This window comes from Danio rerio, chromosome 4 (genome assembly GCF_052040795.2).
Source record: "Danio rerio strain M-AB ecotype USA chromosome 4, GRCz13ab, whole genome shotgun sequence".
Lineage (NCBI taxonomy): Eukaryota > Metazoa > Chordata > Actinopteri > Cypriniformes > Danionidae > Danio > Danio rerio.
In genome coordinates, this window is record NC_141024.2 from 50,453,551 (window position 1) to 50,478,160 (window position 24,610).

Below are 24,610 nucleotides of genomic sequence, written 5' to 3' on the forward strand. Positions count from 1 at the left end.
ATAAGAGATTATGTGTGTAATTGTGTATAAATTGTCAAATTTACCAAATGTAATTACATAAATTATTAAGAAAATAATTCATTCAACCTCACAATGCTGCTCTGTATTGATGAGGGGGTCGAATGTGCAGTAAAGCCAAAAGACAACGTGTTTGTGTTAAATTGTCTTCTGCAAGACTAAATAAAGTGGAGGAAAGCAGCGCTTGGTGTCAATTGAAGTTATTGAGTGAAAAGCAGATCAGTTACAAATGGTAATACACAGGTCTGTGCTTATAAACATATAATGTACTGCTGTACAGTAACGTGTCATTTGTTTGTTTCGGTTGTCTTCATTTTTATGGTTTTTAATTTGTTTTTGATTCGTGGGTCTTTCTGGGGACGCGCTGCGACTGCTAGCCCGACAGTGGAAACGCAACATAATTTTGGCCTCATTACTCATCTCCCGGGCGATTGGCCCGGCCCGATAAAAGCCCTGGCTCGCACTGGCCCGATAGTGGAAATGCGGCTACTGGCACTTCCCTGCCAACACTTCAAGAACCGTACTCTTCCAGAGCGAGTAAAAGGGCTCGCAAAATCACCCTGGATGCCTCATTTGATGTTTGATAAGTAAATTAATAAACAATTCGTAAGTGTGGAATTTTTTCATGTGAGCTTTTTACACACAAACTTTTATAGGGCAAAACACAGGTGTTGCTAATCTAGCTTGAGTGGTGGCACACAGTAGATGGGAAGAGGAGGAATACAGCTTAATTAATTTTTACATAGATGACTTTAATACATAAAATAAGTAAGCTGACCAAAGCTCTTACGGGGAGAAGACTTTATCGAAGACAATGAATAGTGCAGTTCCTCAGCAGCGATGTTAACTCATTGTTAACTTAACCCAAAGTGAGACATTACTTTATAACAAAGGATGTAACCCTTGGAGATCAGCCTACTTCTTTGGTTGGGTCACAACTCTTGAGTTCCTGTAGGTCATTTGGTTCACACCTTTTCAGATGCAGATACTTGTTTGCATATGAAACAAGTCATACAATCTATCAACATATAGAGTTATTTTGGGTTCTTGCAGCCCTGCAGGTGTTCAAAGGGTTTCATCTTCAGAAAACTTGATATGTATTCAAAAGTTCACACTTGTCCTGGTAAGAAACTCTGGTTATTTATAGTGAGTCAGGAATCATCTGATTGGTAAATCATGTGTTGGCTAATGCAGGACCAGCCGTAGACAAACATAAGCATGTGATCCTCTCAAAAGTAGTATAAATAAACTTCACTTGAATGAACAGCCAAACTACATGAAAAAGCTGCCGTTTTGAATATACCAGTGTTTGTGTGGACAAGGCCTCAATTTTGGGGACTCTGCTCTCCATTGTGAAGCTTTAGGTGAGTGTTGAGGCTTCTTTTACGTTTAAAGCCCTTTCCACACTCACTGCATCTAAAAGGGTCCTCTCCTGAGTTAATCTTCTTGATGTGTTTCCTGATGGATTATTTGCGTGTGAGACTCTTTTCACACTGATCACATGTCAACACTATGGTTCCAGTGTGACCATCCATGAGGTTCTTGAGGCTAGCTTTGGTTGTGAAGCGCTTTCCACACTGAGTACATGCAAACGGCTTCTCTCCAGTGTGAGTTCTCATGTGGTGTTTGAGTGAGCTTTTATGTGGGAAAGTTTTCCCACACTCTGTGCATCTGTAAGGTTTCTCTCCAGTATGAATCCTCATGTGGTTGTCAAGACTTGTTTTTTGAGTAAACCTTTTCCCACACTGTGTGCATGTGTGAGGTTTTTTTCCAGTGTGAATCCTCATGTGGATGTTAAGGTCATGTTTTTGAGAAAAACGTTTTCCACAGTGTGTGCAAATAAAACTTCTGTCTCCAGTGTGTGTTCTCATGTGGACTTCAAGGGTGCAATTTTGCTTAAAACTCTTTCCACACTGGATGCAAGAGTACGGCCTCTCCCCAGTGTGAATTCTCATGTGCGCTGCAAAGTTTCCTGATTGGTAGAAGCTTTTTCCACACTGTTGGCATGTATACGGCCTCTCTCCAGTGTGAATTCTCATGTGCACCGCAAAGTTTCCTGGATGATAGAAGCTTTTTTCACACTGTTGGCATGTGTACGGCCTCTCTCCAGTGTGAATTCTCTTGTGGGTTGTAAAGCCTTGTTTATAAGTAAAACTCTTTCCACACTGTTCGCAGGTGTAAGGCCTCTCCTTCGTGTGAACTCTCATGTGAACATCAAGGTTTGCCTTTTGAGTGAAACTCTTTCCACACTGTTTACAACTGAAAGGCCTCTCTCCAGTGTGAATTCTCATGTGGTTTTCAAAGCCTTGTATGTGACCAAAACTCTTTCCACACTGTTCGCAGGTGTAAGGTTTCTCCCTAGTGTGAACATCAAGGTTTGACTTTTGACTAAAACTCTTTCTACTCTGTTTACTGCCGAAATTACACGCAGATTTGGATTTCCGAGGTCTTCCACGTGATGAAGTTTTTTTAGTCAGTGTAGGTTTTTCATCAGTCGTTATTTCTTGGAGTTTCTCTTCCATTTCATTCTGTTCATGAGCCTCTTCTTTCAACACCATCAGGTCTTAAAAAAAAAAAAAAAAAAAAAAACATTGTTAACTTTAGTACGAAGACACAAAGTGACAAGCAAAAGATGGATGTTTCATCCAGATATTAAAATGAGTTTACCATTTACTCTGCGTCATGTGGTTTTAAACATTTCCTTTCTTATGGAACACAAAGTAAGCCAGCATTTTTTTCACAATATCTTCTTTTGTGTTCAACAGAATCAAGAAACTCAAAGGTTTAAAACCACATGTAAACATGAGAGTAAAATGGTATCCCTTTAAAGAGTTCCTTTTATGAACCTTTTTTTACAAGATGTAAAATAAGTCTTTGGTGTTCTCAGAATGCGTCTGAGGTTTTAGTTCAAAATCAGATTATATACCTTGAAGAAAATATAATTTTGGCGGTCAAAGGAAAACCAAGCTCTTTTTGTGCCTGTGGCTTTAAATGCAGATGATCAAATGCACTCGCTCTAGATTATTCATGTTGTGTTCCCTCATATGCATCTTCCACTGGATTTAAACATTTGTAACTTGCTTGGAAGACCTGATTGAGACAAATACTGCATGTTCATAGCAAGTACACATAACTTACGCCTATATTTCTGAGTTTGAATTATTGTAGATAAATTATGTTATATAACAAATGTTTTCCAGTACTGGGTTGCAGCTGGAAGGGCATTCACAGTTTAAATAGAAATGCTGGAGAAGTTAGTTGTTCATTCCGCTGTTGCGACCCCTAATGAATAAAGGGACTAAGCCGAAGGAAAATGAATAAATGAGCACATGCAAATGCTTAATGCCACGTTTGCTGTAAACTGGAGTGATGATGAGATGGCAAGATTACATACTTTACTACTTCATTTCATTTATTTCAAAAGTTTACACTTAACGAGCCTGGGGCTCCCATTTGCAAGACGAAAGGGGAGTTCTCGAGAACTCTTCTGTAGTAGCTAATGAACAGAAAGTGATTGCTCTTAAGAGATAACTACTTACTAGATGCCGATTTGGATTAGTCAAGTAACTTAAGTTGCATGTTTTTAGACAGTGGAAAGAAAACCCATGTGAGCACCGGGAGAATGTGTAAACTCTGCACAGAAACGTCATGAGGCAACAGTGCTAAAAACGCAAAAAACATCTTGGTGTGCGCGGGTCTTTACACTGTTTTCAGGATCTAAAAATTCATTCTGTAAAAAAAGTCTCAAGCAAAAAGATTCCAATGGCGGCGCCTGCTGGTACATAAAGAATATGATCAATACTGACGAACTTCACACTCAGATGTTTGCATATCATCAGCATGCTGTAATCCATTTCTTAAGCAGCAAAAGTCATTTTTAAACTAGTTTGTTGGCCAGTTGTAGTTAGTGCAATGCTAAACGTTATTATTCCACTATAATTTGTTTTGTCTCATGTCGTCTCACAAAATCGTCATATAATTTAGAATACTGTAGTTCAATGTTTTAAAATAATAATTATTTTTTGTGTCCATTTTATCCAGCATATTTAAAATTAGGGCATCTACGTTTTCTGACATACTTTAAACCAGGGTTAAAATTTTTGACTCAAGAAGGGCTAAAGTATAAGGAATTTTTCAAATACCCCAGATGGAAAAGGGTTTTATTTGCCCTATATATAATTATATTATATATAAAAATTAATAAATACATTTAATAATACAATAATAAATTAATATAAAAACACAGTATTTTATATATTTCTTAGCAAAAAAAAAAATTATATTGTGTAAAAACAAGCTTTACTTGTATCCGTACACTTTTTCCAACCTAAACTTTTTTAAAATGTAAAAAAAAATTTAAAAAAAAATAAACAAAGGTTTTAAATGTTTTAAAACTATAATTAACTAAATCTTTGCACAATAATCTGTCCAGGTCAATGTCCTCAGCAGTAAATACAAGGAGCACATTTATGCAAATATTATTGTAAGGAAAATAATTAAACCATTATGATAAACCGAGTTAAAATGACAATTTTGAATAAAAAGTTTTATTGAGATGGATTGCTGGTGATTGAATGGGTTTTGGCCAGATTGGGTAGCAAAACATGAACAAAGGAAAATTAAGACTTGTTTAAAAAGACTTAAGACCTACAACACAATATTTCAGTAAATTTAAGAGTTTTTAAGGCATTTTTAGATTTAGATTTTGGAATTTAAGACATTTTAAGACCCTGCGAAACACTTTGTTTAAACACAATAGCCCTGGTAATTAGTTATTATAATAATGATTTAATTCTAACTCTAGCCCAAACTATCACTGTAATAGCAGATATCTTCTATGAGAATACTGTAGGTCAAATAGCGTCAGCTCAGTTAAACTTTTTTAATTGATTGTTTTTATTTATTTTATATAGTACCAGTGCTTTAGGATGCTTTACAAACAGTAGGAGAACAAGAAAAGCAATAACCTTAAGAAGGTAGAGAAAATAGGAGACTAATAATACATAAAATAATGACAAAAAACATGAGAACAAGTAACAAGAAAGAAACTCATTCTGTCTTTTAATGAGTGCTTTTGTGCATTTAAGAGAACTAGGCAGCACACTCAGGGCTGCAAGATGGATTTAATTTAGTATTCTTATTATTAAAATATATCTGAATGAGGATCAAATGACTGCGTTGGTCTTTGAGAATAAAAGTCAACCTGTTTGTTCCTGCAGATCTTCCTGTTTGACTGTGAATGTTTCTTCAATCTTCAGGTCTTCACTTTCTACTTTAATAAATGCCATCTTTATAACAGTGTGTAGATCAGTCGCTTCAGCAGGAGTTTTTCTCTGAGTTTGGACACTTTATCCTGTTTAAAATGAACAAAACAATGAACAGAAATAAGATAACTTCTCTTCAACACTTGCTTCAAATGAGCAGATTAAAGCTAGTACTTTATTTCTTACATATATTGATGTAAATTTAGAATGGACTAACATTAAATTAGACCTTCATTAAAACACTTATTACACACTGTTACATCTCTGTAACTTTTTTGAAACTTTATTCAGGTATGTTCGTAATCGTGTTGTTTGTTTCATTTACTTTATTGTCTGCTTACAGCAACGTGTAAAAAGAGGTAAAATTGGTTTTATAATTGCAAATTCAGACTTTCCCCTTAATAATGTAATTTCATAAAAGTATTATTTGCAAACTCTAAATACTGAAATCATATTAGCAGCCAATGACTATCAAAGTACAACATTGTTCACAGTCAAATAAACAGTGCTAATGTTGTTTTCAAGTTACACTTAGGGATGGCTGACGTGAAACTGATGTTTCGACAAAGTGTCGAGATCCCGAAGCGCAAGTGTTTCGAAACACTGCACCGAAGCATGATCCGAAGCACCAAAGTCACGTGACTAAAGTGTTCGAAACACCTAGTCACGTGACTGAAGCGATTCAAAGCATCGATCAGCTTAGAAACGTTTCGAGACCTGGCGAATCCTAATTTGACTGCCAAGGTCTCCAAGCTACCTCTGTCTCATATGGCTTAGAGGACTGTGTGTTTGCTAATTGATTCTATGCCTAGCATGATGTTTTGGGTTCGAATCCCGACTTGTACAAATACTCTGGAATCATGGTTTTATGTATTTTAATCATGTTTCTGTTTTGTGTAGCCTAAATAGGATACAGCTACAGTTACGCCATCAATTTAGCATCATTTTTGTAACACTGTAAAACAATAATAAATATTTTTACAGTATGGTTGGGTTTAGGGTTAGGGTAGACATGAATAAAATAAAATAAATGGGAAATTTAATGAATAATATAAATAATTATTGATAACTTCAGGCCACCGTTTTTGATCTAGCAACAACCCTGTTTTAAGACAAAAACAAGACATATTTATTCACAAATTGTTTATTCGGATATCAGACCAATGTTGAAACAAAACGATACAAGAGCAAAGCATTACCAACTGGTATTAAAGCATTTTAAAACAACTGCAACAAACTGGCTTCAAAATCTACTAACCCTGCATGGAAGTCTGACTCCTTACCCACTGTACTATGTTACTTGAGGGAATTCATGTACAAAGTTGGGTTTAATCCCTCAATTTGTTCAATCGTTCTTTGCTGAAACTGTTTCAGTGCAATACATAAAAAATTACCACTAGGTGTCACTGTAGAGTGGGGTTTCGAAACGTTTCGAAGCTTCCACACATTTGCTTCGACTGTTTCATTGTTTCACGAAGCCTTGCTTTGCCCACCACTCGTTACACTTGCATGCTAATTCAGATCGAATATTTAAAGTAACATTGTGTACAATATAGAGACTTCTAAATGAACGAATGTGTGACTATAAAACCAACTTTACCTCTATAACGTGTAGCACTTTTTAGCACAAGACAAATTTCCTTTCAGGAACAAAAAGTTTATCCTATCTTTATTCAAACAATAGTCCTCATTACTGTGAGTGAAATAGTACTCCGTTGTATAAAATTTTAAAATAATATTGTCAACAACAGGTACATAATTTAGCACTGAATGAAAAAAAACAAACCTTAATCAATCGCTTTATAAAAGCGTAAACGCTTTAAAACAAACCTTTCTTCAGTTAAATCACAGCGCGGCGCATGCTTATGACGTCACACACCACGCCAAAATAAAAGTCTTTTTTTTAAACTTACTGTTGCAGTCATGACTTATTGACACATTTCTCCCTCCACTTTCTGACATACACAGACACACATATTTGGAGTTAATCAAACCCTATACTCTAAACATTTTAAGACAATTTAAAAAATGTTTAATCACTAAGTAAAAGTTATTAAAGCAGAAAATCTCAACGTTCTAAAATGTATAAAAAATAATCAGATGGGTGTTTTGAGCTGAAACTTTACAGACGTAAAAGACTTATCTTAAATTATGAAAGGGGGGTAAAATAGGTGCCCTTCAAGTAAAAACTATTCATTACTACTACATGTTTTAACTAGTCATTCCGTATAATATATATATTTTCTCTGCGTTTGGACACTTTCCTGTAAAAATTAACAAAGCAATAAAAAATGCCCTGTTTAAAATAAATAAAACAATGAACAAAAAACAAAATAACTTCTCAACATTTGCTTCAACAGTTTCTTTATATGAGAGTAATTAACAAAAATAAATCAGGTAAGTGTGAGCAAGAAACAATAAATAAATAAGCTGATTAAAACTAGTAACATTATTCTATTTCTTATATATAGTGATGTATATTTAGAATAGAATGACATTATGCAATTAAAAAAATTCAACCTTCATTAAAACACTTATTACACACTTACATGTTGCTTTATTTAAACTTTAACAAAGTTTTTTAACAAAAGTTAAAGTTATTTAAACTTTAAACTTTTGTCTGCTTACAGCAACGTTGTAGCACTCTTTTGCACAAGACAAGAATTTCTTCTCGGGGACAAATAAAGTTTATCCTATCTTATTCAAACAATAGACCTTATTGTGAGTAAAATACTACTTCTTTGTATAAAGGGTTAAAATAATATTGTCAACAGCAGGTACATCTAGCATGAAATTAACAACCTGAACTTTTAATCAGTTGGTTTACATCTGTGTACAAGCTTTAAAACAAACCTTTCTCCAGTTGAATCACAGTGCGGGAGCGGCACAGCTATATGACCACGCCAAAATAAAAGTCTTTTTTTTTTGTTTAGCTTTTTCCCCTACTTACTCTTTGTCATGAATTATTAATACATTTTCCACTTTATACTTTATCTGCTTTCTGTTTTGTATTTGTAAGACCATCAATCTTTATGTTAATTGAAAAAAAGCATTTACCCCCCAGATCTTCACCTTCAGGTAGGTTGGTAAGAGGTTGCATTTTGTTTAAACAGTTGTATTTCTTTATCCATAGCTTTAACTCATTCACTTGCATTCAACTGATGTTACCACCTCTTTGTATGTTTGAATGGGGAAACATCAAATTCTTTAAAGCTGCCTGCCAAGTTCCAACCTATATATGTAATAGGTTGAAACTTAACTAGGTTAACTTGGGTTGAAACTGGGCTACAGTCCATTTGTCAGGATAAAAACAATATTCATAACCAAATAAACAAACAAACAAAAAACTAAATAAAAAGTTGTAATGAAGCTTTTAAAAATGACTGAAGAACTTAAATTCAACGTTGAACAGTGCATCCACGCATGTTTAGATTTTACATTTTATAATGTTAGCATTCAGATATTATTTAAGAGTAAATTCAGAATGTGCAACTCACCTTTCCAGTCTTCAATGAATATGTGGGATGAGAAATGGCCTCAGTGGGCTTTTCTTTGTAGGTTGTTGTTGGTAATAATCCCAATGTAGGAATCAACAATCGTAGTTTGTCATACAAAGTTGATCTCTTTACTTAGCAAAATAAGCCAATGACGTTTCTGTTAGGAACCCAGAATATGTAGATGCAACCCTGCTAAGCTACAGGACCTGGAATGTGATTGGATAAGACTCAATTGCCCTCCATTAATGCTGGTATAAAGATGCAAATGAGCAGTGGGGAGCAGTGAAGACTCAAGACACATTACAGTGGGGGATGGAAAGTTCAGCAGCTTTACAAACCAGTTTTACAGAGAATTAATGATGTATTGGGAAAATAAGTTGACTTTAGCCATCTTCATTTGATTTGTTGCTTTTGTTTTATTGACCTTATTCTAAAACGCGGAAGTGTGCCTGTTTTCGCGATTGTCTTAGAACTTCCGATTCAGTCGCATATGGGAGAAATGACTAGGAATAATAAACGGCAGAAAATGGCCAAACTACTTGCTCAACAAACAAATGTTTGCATGACTACACAGACCAAGAAGCATAATATAATAAGAAAATATTAAATTGCAACATCAAGCAGCGTAACGAGCAGTTGTTAACGTCAAAAAATGAATGGAAGTGAATGTGACCGGAAGTCGCGAGACAAAAAGATTCAAATGGCAGCGCCCGCTCGACATCTGAGAATAAGGTGAATAGGACTATTGATGGAAGCTTATTTTTTAGTTTGGCTGCTGCATGTTGTTGATAATATTGACACACTTATGTTGAGGTATTTTGATTTGAAAGACATTTCAATTTATTTTTTCCCAAGCCTGGTTAAAAGGTAATGCAAGAGTTGTGTGTTGTTTTTGTAGAAGCTTCTCAGAGTTGCTTGGCTGAAGTCTTTGTGTAAAGATGCAAATGACCATTGAAGACTCAAGCCACACTGATGTCTCAATACATACAGCTACATTCACTTATATAATAGTCATGCAAGTCTTATATTATTATACAGTGATATATTATCATTTGTTAAAAGAAACAATTTCTGAACTTCACATTGAGGTTTTATTTGTCAAGTTTAGTCAATATATTGAAATGAGCTAACTATTAGCATTTTTTTGTCATTTATTTATCACTGAACTTGTTCTTTATGTGAGTTTAGAGTCCTTTATTTATCTTAAAGCACATGCAGCTCTTTACTGGTTTCTGTAAGACAGTCAACACACTCTTAACAGGTCAATTATTTCTTTCCAAAAGTGTCTTCACATTTTAACAATCAAAATGTAACTTGTTTCTGTGCCAATTTTGTTTTCTTTCCTCCGTTTTTTAGTTGAACAGAACATGTGTGAGCAGCTCAGCTCAGCTCTCTCGAAAGCCTCTTATTCACCTGGTATGTAACAAAGATGTTTTTCCCTCTGATTATCACTTGTGTTTGTGCATACAAATATGCGTAGACATTCACAAGAGAATATAAAAGATACTCTTTGACAAAACCTTTTCCGTTTAACACAGTAAAGCCATCACATACTGTCCATTTTTGCTACTTTTGTCCTTTGTAGATAATTGTTTTTTACATTAATCACAAATGGATGAGACACACTGTAACTTCAAACTCATTTGTGTTAATTCCAGGTGCTGTGAAATGTTGTTGTAACATCATTACAGGACCAAAACAGAACGTCCTCCTAAAGTCTTATTCGAAACGTTATTATATGACTAAAGGAGGACTATGTAGATACGTTCTGTTAATGTTAAAAAAGTTCTCTTTGTAACGTTATTAAGTGACCATTGCAGGACCAAAACAGAACGTCCTCCTAAAGTCATATTCATAACGTTATTATATGACTAAAAAAAGACCATGTGAAAACGTTCTGTAAATGTTAGAAAGGTTCTCTTTGTATCGTTATTATGTGACCATAGAATGGCCAAAACAGAATGTCCTCCTTAAGTCATACTGGTAACGTTATTTTATGACTAAAAGAGAACGTTTTAAGAACGTCCCTTATGTTCTGTAAAGGTTCTGGATTTTTATTACCTTTAGCGAACTTTCAGGGAACGTTGTGCAAGGTCGCGCGAACGTCGCCTCCTACCTGGCAATATCATCACAAGTATCAGTGCTATCAGTTTTTGTATTTCTATTTGTTGTAATGGCCTGTTGTTATTGCAATAAAAATAAATAAATAAATAAATAAATAAATAAATAAATAAAGCAGTGCAATGTGGCTGTATATCAGCAGTGGTGGAATGCGTGTTATAGTGTACACTAGGCACTCGAGAACGATTGTCCCTCTACCTGTTGTTTTAATCCCCTGAGAACTTTGGTCATCTTCAGAATGCAAATGAAGACACTTTAGATGAAATCTGAGAGCTCCTTCATCTGTCATACACAGCAAGAGTCCCGAGATGCTCAAAAGTCCAGAAAAGGAACCAAAAACATTGACTTTGACTGTGACTTTAGTGGTTAAGTTGTAATCGAGTTCTGAGAACATTTTGTGTGCCAGAAAATGTTGAAAAAAGCAGCCATGCCCAAAGTAGGCGCTGTTGAACCATATAGTGGCTGCCTTTTGACCCTGTAGCCTATTCTCTTCATTTCCATTCAGCAGAAGAAACTCACACAGGTTTGGAACAAGTAGAGGATGAAAAAAATGTCAGAATTGTAATTTTTATGTGAACTACCCCTTTAATGCTTTCGTAAATTTAATATTATCACTGAAGATTGCTAAAGAATGGCAGGAAACGTGGAACAGATTATAAGAGACGACAATTTATATGAAACAATAAGAAACCCTATATAGGCCTATGAAGTTGTAGAAATAGAAGAGGACATAATTATGAGGATGAGATTTGGACTCAGATATTAATAGGAAGTAATGTGTAGTAGACATGCAAGTCATCATGAACTGGATTAAAAAAAGTTTCTCAAAATTGGCTTAAAATGTTTAGATTAAATTTTTTTGATCAACTTTAAATACTGAAGTGTGTGTTTGTGTGAGAGAGAGAGAAATCTAATCTATTTTTTAAATATTTTTTATTAATCTTTTTATTTTTATTAATTTATTTTTAATTTCATTAATCTATTTTTATTTTATTTATTTCTGTGTTTTCTCTGTATTATATTTTATATCCATATTTGTTTGCACTACTGCCCTTTTTTCACTGTCTTGTTTGTACACAGCAACGCTGCACTGCTTTGACAATACAAATGTAGTTATTTGTCATGCCAAAAAAGCTCCTAAAATGTGTAATGTGTGAGAGAGAGAGAAAGAGAGAGCAGAAATATTATAAAGTGAAAAACATGGGAGAAATGTATAAATAAGTCATGACTGCAACAGTAAGTGGCAAAAAAGCGAAACAAAATAGACTTTTATTTTGTCGTGACGTGTGACGTCATCAGGCGGCGCCGCTTCAGCGCTGTGATTCAACTGGAGAAAGGTTTGTGTTTTTAAACGTTTACGGATATAACCCGATTTAATTAAAGTTTCAGATTTTTTTTTATCCGATGCTAAATTATGTACCTGCTTTGGACAATAATATTTAAGCCCTTTATGCAACGTAGTACTATTTTATTCTCAGTAGCAGAGGGCTATTGTTTGAAACCGAAAAGAGTGTAATAGTGTTTTAAAGCAGGGTTTCTCAAACTTTTCTGATAAGAGGAAAAGTTGGTTTTATATTCACACATTCGTTTATTTAGCAGTCTATATATTGTTTACCATGTTACTTTAAATATTTGATCGGAATTAGCTTGCAAGTGTGACTTGAAAACAACATTAACACTGTTTATTTGACTGTGAACAATGTTGTACTTTATAGTTACTTTAAGTTATACTTTAATGAAATTATATCATTAAGGGGAAAGTCCGAATGTGCGAATATAAAACCAATTTTACCTCTATTTAAAAAAAAATGTTTTACCTGATTTCTTTTTTTGATAATTAAAAGAAACTGTTTAAGCAAGTGTTAAGAGAAGTTATTTTGTATCTGTTCATTGTTTAATTTATTTTAAACGGGACATTTTTATTGTTTTGTTAATTTTAAACAGGATAAAGTGTCCAAACTCAGAGAAAAACTCCTGCTGAAGCGACTGATCTCCACACTGTTATAAAGATGGCGTTTATTAAAGAGGAGAGTGAAGATGTGAAGATTGAAGAAACATTCACAGTCAAACAGGAAGACCTGCAGGAACAAACAGGTTGACTTTTATTCTCAAAGACCAACTCAGTCATTTGATCCTCATTCAGATATATTTTAATAATAAGAATACTAAATTTAATCCATCTTGCAGCCCTGAGTGTGCTGCCTAGTTCTCATAAATGCACATAAGCACTCATTAAAAGACAGAATGAGTTTCTTTCGTCACTTGTTCTCATGTCTTTTGTCTTTTATGTGTTTTTAGTCTCCCATTTTCTCTACCTTCTTAACGTTATTGCTTTTCTTGTTCTTTTACTGTTTGTAAAGCATCCTTAGTGCTTTATAAAATAAATAAAAACAATAAATTAATAAAAGGTTTAACTAAGCTGACGATATTTGACCTACAGTATTCTCATAAAAGACTTAACATTTTAGGCCTTAAAAAGTCTTAAATTTACTGAAATGTTGTGTTGTAGGTCTTAAATCTTTTTTATACAAGTCTTTATTTTCTTTTGTTCATGTTTTTCTACCCAATCTGGCCAAAACCTATTCAATCACCAACAATTCAACTTAATAAAACTTTCAACTTTTTATTCAAAAAGGTCTTTTTAACTCTATTTATCATAATGGTTTAATTATTTTACTCCCAATAACATTTGTTTAAACGTGCTCCATGTATTTACTGCTGTGGATATCAACCTGGACAGATTGTTGTGCATAGATTTAGTTTGTTATAGTTTTTAAAACTTTAAAAACATTTGTTCATTTTTTTATTTTTAAAAAGAAATTTTATTTTGATGGGGCAAATAAAAATCTTTTCCATCTGGGCCATTTGAAAAGTTCTTTAGCCTTTAGCCCTTTATGAGTCTAAAATTTCATTCATAATGGTCTTAAAAATATAAAAAGTCTTAAATTTAATCTTTGTAAAACCTGCAGAAACTCTGGTTTACAGTATGTAAAAAATGTGGATCCCCCCAATAAAGCGCATGCTAAATGAAATGGACACTAAAATAATTAATTGTTATAAAATATTTTACATTCGCAGAATATAGACCATATTCTTCATGCACCAACAGGCGGCGCCATTAGAATCTTTTTGTTTGAGACTTTTTTAAAGAATAAATTTTTAGATCATAAATATCAGTGTTATGCTGCTGAGGCATGGGACAATAACTATATTCAAGGTTTACCGCAGTTTGGAAAAGTCAAGGTTTTAAAACCGCCAACATTTCCTGCTGCACCGTTCCTACAGTATATGTAAGATTTTTTTTAATGTTTTGTTTTTTAGGACAACAGTATCTCCTGCAGTAAAGACCAAAGAGGCTGTTTTAAATCGTAAAGAAATCTGTGATTCATTTCAATTATTTAGCCTGACATGTTTACTGCTCAAAAATGTTTTAAAAGTTTCTCAGAAGAAAATATATTTTAGGATATCATATTGTCAGAATCTTATACTGGCCCATGCCTAATGCTGCTTGATGTTGCAAAGTCATATTTTCTCATTTTATTATTTTTATTTGTATTTATAGTCATGAACACACCTGTTTGCAGAGCAAGTAGCGTGACTGTTTTCTGCAGTTTATTATTTCTGGTCAAATAATGCCAAAATCCAAATAGAAAAAGAATAATAATTATAATTAAAAAACAAATTAAAAAGAGTATAGGCTACATTAATATTTGCAAAGGAAAAGAGTTGTTTGAGTATATTTAAAGTTCTGGTTGCTTTTTATCTTAAACGTCCTTTTAGGGTTCTTTCTGACTATTTTTGTGTATGTATTTACCTAATTAAGTTAAAAGATTTAACATAAAATAGTTCTATTTTTTTTATATTGTCTATTTATATAAACTAACATTTTGTATAACACATTTTCATTATTTAACAGATTTAATACTTCTATTATTCAAATTCTTTCTATTTCATCAGCTTTGAAATAACCAGATTCCTGATACATATGTTTGTGAATTTTATTTTGTAAGTTTCCTTGCGTGCTATACCAGCATGCAGAGAGTTTTGTGTTTGTGTGTGTTTGTGTTTAATTTAATCCAAGGATTAAGTTTATGTTCGGATCGAGTTTATATGTCTGTGTATGTGTATGTGGGTGTATGCATGCAGTAGGTTTAAATATGTGCAAGTGTCATACTTGTTTTGAACATAGTATATGTTTATATGTGTATATTCATGTGTAGACATGCAAAACCCTACACTGCGGCTCATAGCCATCTGTGTTTGGTGTCGGGAAGGTGGATGGTGAGGCGACAGGTTGATTTAAACTTTTATGAACCTATTTGATGTGTTTCCGATGCTAGTCGGCATCGCTCTCCCGCACAGTTTGCAGAGCGCCGAAACAAAAAGCTGATCGGAACTTAAAAAGCCGAACAACGTCCACATCAACTACTTTGTCTGCATTCTTACTTCTGGAAGCTTGTTCCTCTATATGTGTATTTAGGTCGCTCATTTTGTAGCTTTCTGTGGCAGAGCAGCTTAACCAACTTCTGAGCGCTGTCATCATGCAAGTGACATCACGCTCATTCTGAGCACGGAAAGTCATTTAGTGACAAATGATACAAGGTAGAAAATCTTATATATATATATATATATATATATATATATATATATATTATATATATATATTATATATATATATATATTATATAACAAAACATAATAAAACATATGTAAAACATATACACAAATGTATCGAAATATCGGAAATGAGTTTAAAAATCATATCACCGTTATTGAAAAAAAATCTATCGTGATATATTGATATTATATTATTGTCCAGCCCTACGTTAGATACAGAGAACAAGGTGAATTAAATATCACTTTTAGCAAATATAGTGAGATTAGATCCAGCGTAACTCGTAACATCAAAATGGAAAAAAACATTTATAAATTAACCCACTTCTCATTTACTAGTCTGTTATGAGCCATATCATACCTCTTGAGCCTCCGATCTCCTCCAAAGGTGTAATGTTGTCCAGATACTGGAATTTCTGACTTCATTACTTTGCTATATATTGATGTTCAATAGGCTACTATTTTTTAAATAACAACAATTGTATCAAAAATGGTACAATAAATTATTTCTTAAGTAGAAAATTATTTATTTTCTTTTTTTTTTAGTTTTCCTCAAAATAGGTTTATGTGGGCATTGTAGCACTTTAAATGCATGTAATGCCTGTTTCATTTACACTTGAGCAGAAATTCCATATATGCCTCACAAAAGTAGCAGAACATTCCAGGAAATCCCTAATATGGATGAAGGCATCCAGCTATTGCTGTTGAATGAAAATAAGATCTGAGTAAATATTAAAAGGCTTCAACTGATCATTTACACGACTGCGCCAATAAATGGTTTATATGTGTACTTCCAGCCATCTTAGGTATATTTATAAGAAAGTCGATTTATTATTTAATGCTAACTGTAATTTTAATTGTCATCCATATTAGGGATTTCCTGGAATGTTCTGCTACTTTTGTGAGATATATATGTATATATGCATGTTACAGTAGAATATAGCTATAAAACAATATGCTAGATGCATGAACTCACTGTAATTTAACTATTACAGAAACGGATGAGAGATTTGCTTTTTATTTCAAAGCATTTTCCCAGATTATGTCAAAATAAGATGTTCCCAAATATCAGTCCGTTTGTTAAAACACAGAAAGTTTTGACCAAATGAATCCACAAAATCAACCCAGAATGGATGAAAATGACCCAACAGCACACAAGGGGAAAGGTGCATATTTCAGCCTTTATGCAGATGCTGTACAGGTATGTCTCATGTTTGCGAGGCAAATATTCAGCTGTTTGTTCAACTGTTACCTCAGAACTTTTTTTTTTTTCCGATGCATTTACCAGTCAGGCACAGAATGAACAAGTATCTCCTGTCTGCTTTACAAATTTTAGAAAAACATTTTGTTGTAATTCTGAATATATATGGATAAAAATAGGCTTTTTACAGCTTTCAAATCTGTGTCTGATCAATATGACCAAAATGACTTTTATGAGAAACTCTGAAAGCTGGACTGACACAGTTTCAATTTACCAGAACTTCTAAGTTAAGTGGCTTCAGCACAACTTGCATTGTAAAAGGACTAGATGAAGATGAATTGAATCTGCTTAAATGTGCATACGTTAATGGACTGAACAAAATATGATCTGATTTATTTTACATTTAATGTGCATCAAAATTACAGTGTGTAGCCAATGTTTCCAGTGTCTTTTCACCTTTACGCTTTTGATGAGGGTTTTAAGACTTAATGAAAACTAATGTTTTATTTATTTCAGACCTAATTGAAGAGAATGAGAGGAAAGAGGAGGAACATCATGTCAAAATTGAGGAAAAAACTCATTTACAGACTGATGGTATTTTGAAAAGGAGAGACAAGAATCGTTTCACCTGCACTCAGTGTGGAAGTAATTTTGGAAGAAAAGGCGATCTTAAGATTCACATGAGGATCCACACTGGAGAGAAACCATTCACTTGCACTCAGTGTGGGAAAAGTTTTAGGCAATCATCATCCCTTAATTACCACATGATGATCCACACTGGAGAGAAACCATTCACATGCTCCCAGTGTGTGAAGAGTTTCAGTTGCTCATCTCACCTTAATAAACACATGATGATCCACACTGGAGAGAAACCATTCTCATGCACTCAGTGTGGGAAGAGTTTCAGACACTCATTATTTCTTAAACAACACATGATGATCCACACTGGAGAGAAACCATTCACATGCACTCAGTGTGGGAAGAGTTTCAGCCAATCATCATCCCTTAATCACCACATGAGGATCCACACTGGAGAGAAACCATTCACATGCACTCAGTGTGGGAAGAGTTTCATACAATCATCACAACTTAACCGACACATCATGATCCACACTGGAGAGAAACCATTCACATGCACTCAGTGTGGGAAGAGTTTCAGCCAATCATCAAACTTTAATCTACACATGATGATCCACACTGGAGAGAAACCATACACATGCACTCACTGTGGGAAGAGTTTCAGCAAATCATCATCCCTTAATGAACACATGACTATCCACTCTGGAGAGAAACCATTCACATGCACTCAGTGTAGGAAGAGTTTCAGTTGCTCATCTCACCTTAATCACCACATGAGGATCCACACTGGAGAGAAACCATTCACATGCACTCAGTGTGGAAATCGCTTCAGCCGATCATCAAACCTTAATCAACACATGATGATCCACACTGGAGAGAAACCATTCACTTGCACTCAGTGTGGGAAGAGTTTCAGCCAATCATCATCCCTTAATCACCACATGAGGATCCACACTGGAGAGAAACCATTTACATGCACTCAGTGTGGGAAGAGTTTCATACAATCATCACAACTTAACCGACACATGAGGATCCACACTGGAGAGAAACCATTTACTTGCACCTAAGCCACGGTTACACTGGACCTTTCTCCCCATAGACTTCCATTCATATGCACGCAAATCCGTCAGACTGTAAACGAAAGTTTGTGTATCAAGTTTTGCAGTTCACTGCGTTGCAGAGTTCAAGCTCGGTAAACTCTGACCTGCGAAATCGCATTACTTGACTGTGTGAGACCAATCGAAGATCAAAACATGACCTCTCTGGACAATCGCTCACTTTTTTTAATGTCTAATCATCTTGTTTAATCCCGCCCCTTTTCGCAGCGCCATACAACAAAATGTCGCATGCTCAAACTCTAGTGTGACCGCAACATCAGTGTGGGATGAGTTTCAGCAGCTCATCAGAAATTGACCTGTTAAGCTTTTGGGCTATTTTGGGTATTTCCGCCTTAATTTGGCCTTCCGATTTAAAAAAGCTTTCCATAACCACATGCATAGGAATAAATACAAAAGTTTGGTATAATTTTAAAAGAAATCCTTTGAAATTTCATAAAATACTGTTTTATATAAACTGAAGTTAAAAATGTGGAACTCAGGCCTTGAGTGCTCCATCAAAATTCCATTTTTTTCCAGCAGGTGTCAGTAAACACAAGAAAAATACATTTCTCCCTATAATAATGCATGCAAGAGTTATTCTATTCCAACTGGAAGAAGGTAACATGTCAAAAAAAAAAGTATTTCCCCCTACCTAAATTTAAAGTCTCACCACACCCACATAAAGTACAATAAATGCTATATCTTGATGTCATTTTAAAGAAAACCCTTTGAAATTACAAAAAACACTGCTGTTAAATGCTAACTATTGATATATATGTTTTCTGTCCTATGATGAACCACCTCAACACAAACAGCTTTGTTTTTTTTTGTTTTAAAGCAAGTCTTAGTGCATAACTCAGGCCCTGTGTGTTCTATCAAACTGAGGACAGTTTTTGTTTGTTACCAGCATATGTCAGGACGCACGAGAAAAAATTATTTTGTCTTAATCATGTAGTATGCAAGAATCATTTTAGTTTAACCGAAGGGTGGGAAAAAACAACACAAGTTTCCTACCTGTCAAAAGTGAAAAACAAGATATTACAAGGGTTATTATCACAAAAATCATAATTTTACTTTTTCATAACCACATCAAAATCATAACACTATATCAAAAAAGCAAATGGCACAGTAGTACTTTTTTCCATTTTATTTTTCAATGTCCAAACGGCCTTCACACATTAAATGTAAAATAAATAATGTACAAATATAAATAAACTGCAATTATATATAAATAGATATTTTAGAAAAGTAATGTGCAAAGTCTAACAAAAGATTTTGAAAAATGACTAGTATAAAAAAAAGGGTCATTTTGTAAATACGTTATCGTATTTTTTTGAATTTTGGAATTTCATGACCCAAATTTGTTGCATTTGGCACTTACAAGACATAGCAGGGGATTACTCATTCACACAAGAACAGAAAAAGCTGAAAATGGACTAATATTGTTGCGAAGAACCTAAGGTAAAGGATGATGTAGCTTGTTTGTCTATCTGGAGCAGCGCACGGAGCAAATAGACATTAATTGCCCTTGTATGTTTGTAAAATAGGAGTTCATACCTTATGATTTATTCAAAGACAGTTAGACAAGTGATTGTAAATTGTTGTGGAAAAAATATTCTGGTCTGCTAAATATTCAACGCGTAGCTGTGCATTTATACTTCTGCGCGCTGTCTCTGTTGGTCTGCATTAACACTTCCGAAACGCTAGTTGGCAGTGAGGTGTAAATGTTCCTCTGTGTTGAGTTTCTTCGCTGGTGCTTTGTTTTTCCTGAACACTTCCTGAATGTACAAGTGACTCAAACTCGCTCTTTTTTAAGCAGAAACCGGCGGACGTGCAACAACTTTACTATGAGGTAAACACAAAACAAACTTTTTATCTGGAGCTTCCTCACGGGACTTCACACTTGTAAACAATCGCTCTATTGGGCCTGCAAGGCTCTCAGTCCCAATCAGACTCGTCAGCGCTACTAAGCCGACTAATCACAGAGCTTGCGCACGACGTGTAGTTAAATTTTTTGACAGGTGCACGTCAGCAACATCGACGGCCACGGCGTAGGGCTATGCGTCAGCGCCGTAGCATAAGCATGGGCTTGACGCAGAAGTAAAAATCAGCCTTTAGAGGGACTATATCAAAAGAAAGTCTCTTTCCTAACCCTCAACCGGAATGCAGCATAAGGTACGAACATATCAGTACAATCAACCTCACTAATGCAACAAAAAGTTGCCTTTCACAGTCTTTACCAAATGTCAACCTCCCTATGCTGCACTCCAGTGGAGAGGCGGAACCAAACATCTCCCCCTTTATTTGATTAGAAAGGAGTAAAAGATACTGTCTACTGGTCTTCAGATGATTGCTCCCACATTGCCAGAGGTACTACTAAGTATTGTCTGGTGTTGGAGCGAGCAGCAGGCTTTTAAGCCATCAGTAGAGCCTACTCTTACAGCATTCGCCAGCTTCAAGATGATCGTTGGTGTGACAAGTCTCTTTGACCCACCCACTGATCGGCCGAAAGCGGGAAGGACAGAGACTCATCTGCTCAATTGGGAACACTTGAGTTCCCCTCTATAAAAGCCAGCAGTGTTGGCTTCTGGAAAGCCGTGCTTTTGCTCCTGTTTGTTTTGTTTAGTTTCTTTTTAGCTTTGGTTAATCTTTGATTTTGGCTTACCTAAAGTGAGCACTTTATTATTCGTTAATGTTTAAATAAATACTTTTGGTACCAAACCATCTGGTGTATGTCGTCCCTTTGATTTTGTCATTGCCTTTGAGCCGGGTCGTGACAGTTGGTTCCATTAAGCACTCAGTTCAAGTCCTTTTTCCCTGTGAGTATGTGAACCCTGCAGCTTCGATAAATGTCCATTTCATACCCAGAAACATAACCAATATAGTATTAAAAGATAATATTGTAGATTATAGGATTAATATCCTTAATTTCAGGTCCTTCTGTTTGCACTTCTGTCTCGTAGCACAGATAATGACCTGCTTGAAACCCTCCTTTCATTCATGTCATTCTGATAAAAAAGAACGAGAGGAAAAAGAAAATAGAAAACAACATAAGATTACTTGCATTGTATAGGAATAATTTTTGGCATATATATGTAAAAGAGTCTAAGTGCCAAAATAAAAAACAAAATATCCTCTAACTACCTGCCTACACTATTCATTATTCTAAAGGTCTGTCTACGCTTGAAAATCTCCCTTACTTTTCCACAAAACAGGAATAACATAAAAACAAGAATTACGGCACACTCAAAAACAAAAGATAAAAAAGGTTTGATACTCATCCAAGCAGGTTTGTGGTAACGTTCTCATCAATGGACCAATCTGAGGATTTTGGAAGCATATTTTCATAGCCATAGTCACTGTTGAGGTGGGCTTGCACGGTTCCTTGTACTTGCACAGTAACCATGTGTGTGGCAGCAGCACTGGCTAGCATTGATCTGATGAATGACACAACACAGCAACAAAGTTAAGCTAAAACAAGTATGGTAACCTCCAAATACGTCAACTTTATCAACCATTGTCCCCAAGATTTAAATATGGAGGCAAACCAATTACTCAAGTTTTTGTCTTGTCCAGCATTTTCCTTGACTACTATCCACCTCTGGAGGTTAATATTTGTAATGTTGATGCAGCAGTGGTCCCCTTCAGCTTATCGGTCAGCTTTTCCCTTTTCAGTAAGGCTGAGAAGTCGATTGTTGATAGGTCTCATTCCATTTCATTATCCGATTGTCCTTCATCTGGGGAAAGATTATCTCTTTACTCATGTTCACATATGCATTCTGTATTATCATTGACAGTAGCATGATTTCCTTCCATAGTAGGGTCCTCCTGTTGTTCCCCAGAGGCCGGCGGTTTTACATAAATCGACAGGTCCGCTGTTTCTCCTCCAACCAGTTCATGTTGTCCATGATGAAATTCAAGAGAGTCATTACTTGTTTTATGCTGCTTATGTACTTCCTGTGCTAGATTGCTACATTTTTTTTACTGTTTCTTAGCTTAGGAAATCTGGTACAATGGTTTAAACGGTACCAGGTGTTGTTTTTGTTTTGAACTTGTAATGCAGTTGATGTTGTTCTCACTACTGTATAGTAGAGCTGGGCGATATGGCAAAAAAAATATCACAATAATTTTTTTCATATCAGTTGATATCGATATTTATCACGATAAACGTAAAATCTTTATATTTATCAATTTTACAAGATTTTTTTGTATGCCAATCGCTTTGCGCAGCTGATTCAACACATATAGTGAATTTTTTTTAGCTGTCTGACAATATAAATAATAAAACAATAAACAAAAGAACAATCTTAATTCAGCATTTACTGTTTTTAACAACCAAAGAGATTATAAGTTATTGGATATTATTGTTCAACATCAGAAAAAAATAAAATAAAATCTTGTTTGGAACAAGTAAAGGTGAGTTAATGGTCACAGAATTTTCAGTTTTCACATTTTAGTACAGTCAGAATACCCAAGCAAACAACAATTAAATACATACCTCCAATATAGACTAATCAGAAAAAACAATTATCTTTAGTACAGGCATCTTAACTAAGTAAACTAAAGTTAAATAGATAACTGATATAGTTAATTTATTAATTAAATTAATTAAATAGATTATTTAGACTAGTGAAATATAAACAGACTTGTCCTCTCTAATGCTGCGTTCACACTGGACGCGGCACGCGCGTCAAGCGCGAGTGATTTACATGTTAAGACAATGCAAACGCGCGAATCGACGTCCTGCGACGCGAATGGTGCGATAGGCGCTGTACGAATTGAGCGTTTTGCGCGTTTGACGCGCAAATCACTCAAATTCAGAAATCTCAACTTTGGCGGACATTTGCGTCGCGTTAACCACTCAGGAGCTTGCTCTAGTTGCGTCCTTTTGACATGACGAGAGGAGGCAGAATTTAAAATGGAGGAGCGGGTTATCGTTGTGGTGTGCGGCCATCCCAAGCTGTATGACAGCAGCTCATTTCACTACAGAAACAGGAGTAAAAAGGATCTTGCTTGAAAGAAAGTGAGTGAGGAGGTCGGACAATCTGGTAAGTAAATAAAACAGTACTCAATACTCATATATGTCTGTGTTTACGTATTGAGACTGCAAGCTGAAGCCAGCTACTTCAGCTTATTAAAACCATAATTATGTGACAACTACTTTCCCACTTATGGGTTGTTGTTTATTCAGAGGAAGTGTGCAGAAAGAAGTGGAAGAGTCTGAGGGACACATATTTGAAGGAGAGGAGAAAGGAGACGGAGAAGAGAAGTGGGTCAGCAGCAGGGTCAGGGAAGAAGTGGAAGTTCTCTGCGGTACTGTCTTTCCTCGACCCCTTCGTGTCCCCGCGGGAGACAAGCGGGAACATGGAGAGGGGGGGTGAGGAGAGTCAGCCCGCAGGGTACGAGGGGGAGACAGAAACAGCAGCAGAAGGGCAGTCAGAGACAGGTGTGTTTGCAAGTAATGACAACAGAACATATTTGTTTTTTTATGATTAAAAAGTCAAAAGTTATTTCTTTGTGATGGATGCCATATGTATATTTTGTAGTCATATTTTTTTCCTGACAATTTACAGGTGCTATAATATGCAATAATGCTTAAGTAATGCACATATAATTGTGATAAACAGCTGAACCATACTGATTACTGCATGAGCAGCAAATAAACATTCTATATTTTTCATAGATGAACAACTCTATAACTTGCAAGTAGTTAAATGAATCAATACTCAACTTTGTTACCTTTCCAAAACATTAGGTAAGTGAAGCAGATAACATGAAGTTATAGGACATAAATGACTATTGTGATATATTGTCCTCATATTAACATATGGGTTACTAGGAAACTAGCAAAGGTTGATATTGTTATAATATTCATCAATATAATAATTTTATTACCTTTTGTTGCTCATGCAGTCATCATTCATTAATGGTTTAGCTTTTCATGAAATTAACTTGTGAGTGAATGGACAGAAGTTAAGCATGAATTCATGGATTTGACAGAACCTTTATTGTAATAATACCCATAATTAAATCCATCTCACAGCCCTGAGTGTGCTGCCTAGTTCCCCTAAATGCACATAAGCACTCATTGAAAGACAGGAATGAGTTTCTTTCTTGTGCACTGTAAAAAATTGCTGTTAAAAAATGGTCAGATTCTACGGTAAAATAATGTTTTTTCACTAAAACAGTAATATTCTGTTAAAAACAGTGCTTTCTGGG

At 35.0% G+C, this 24,610-nt stretch overlaps 2 protein-coding genes across 4 annotated transcripts; one reads left to right on the forward strand and one right to left on the reverse strand.

Annotated features, from left to right (window-relative positions):
• Nucleotides 1-340: 340 nt before the first annotated feature.
• LOC110439461 (uncharacterized) lies at nt 341-8,929 on the reverse strand. 2 transcript variants are annotated; one of them, XM_087249004.1, is made up of 3 exons: nt 8,780-8,929; nt 5,222-5,371; nt 341-2,581 (listed from the first exon to the last, which is right to left on the reverse strand). In XM_087249004.1, exons 2-3 carry the CDS (start codon nt 5,304-5,306, stop codon nt 1,485-1,487), a joined length of 1,182 nt encoding a protein of 393 aa, XP_087105130.1. In that variant the 5' UTR covers nt 5,307-5,371; nt 8,780-8,929; the 3' UTR covers nt 341-1,484. The 2 variants fall into 2 exon arrangements, with proteins under 2 accessions (XP_087105130.1, XP_087105131.1); XM_087249005.1 differs by lacking the exon at nt 8,780-8,929 and adding an exon at nt 6,786-7,143 and having other exon boundaries at nt 5,222-5,812.
• A 3,257-nt stretch (nt 8,930-12,186) lies between these two features.
• Nucleotides 12,187-21,115, forward strand: LOC137490930 (uncharacterized). Of its 2 annotated transcripts, XM_087248963.2 has the most exons (3): nt 12,187-12,237; nt 12,845-12,994; nt 17,232-21,115. In XM_087248963.2, exons 2-3 carry the CDS (start codon nt 12,910-12,912, stop codon nt 18,359-18,361), a joined length of 1,215 nt encoding a protein of 404 aa, XP_087105089.1. In that variant the 5' UTR covers nt 12,187-12,237; nt 12,845-12,909; the 3' UTR covers nt 18,362-21,115. The 2 variants fall into 2 exon arrangements, with proteins under 2 accessions (XP_087105089.1, XP_088506637.1); XM_088650511.1 differs by lacking the exons at nt 12,187-12,237; nt 12,845-12,994 and adding an exon at nt 15,704-16,162 and having other exon boundaries at nt 16,448-21,115.
• The last annotated feature ends 3,495 nt before the right edge of the window (nt 21,116-24,610 follow it).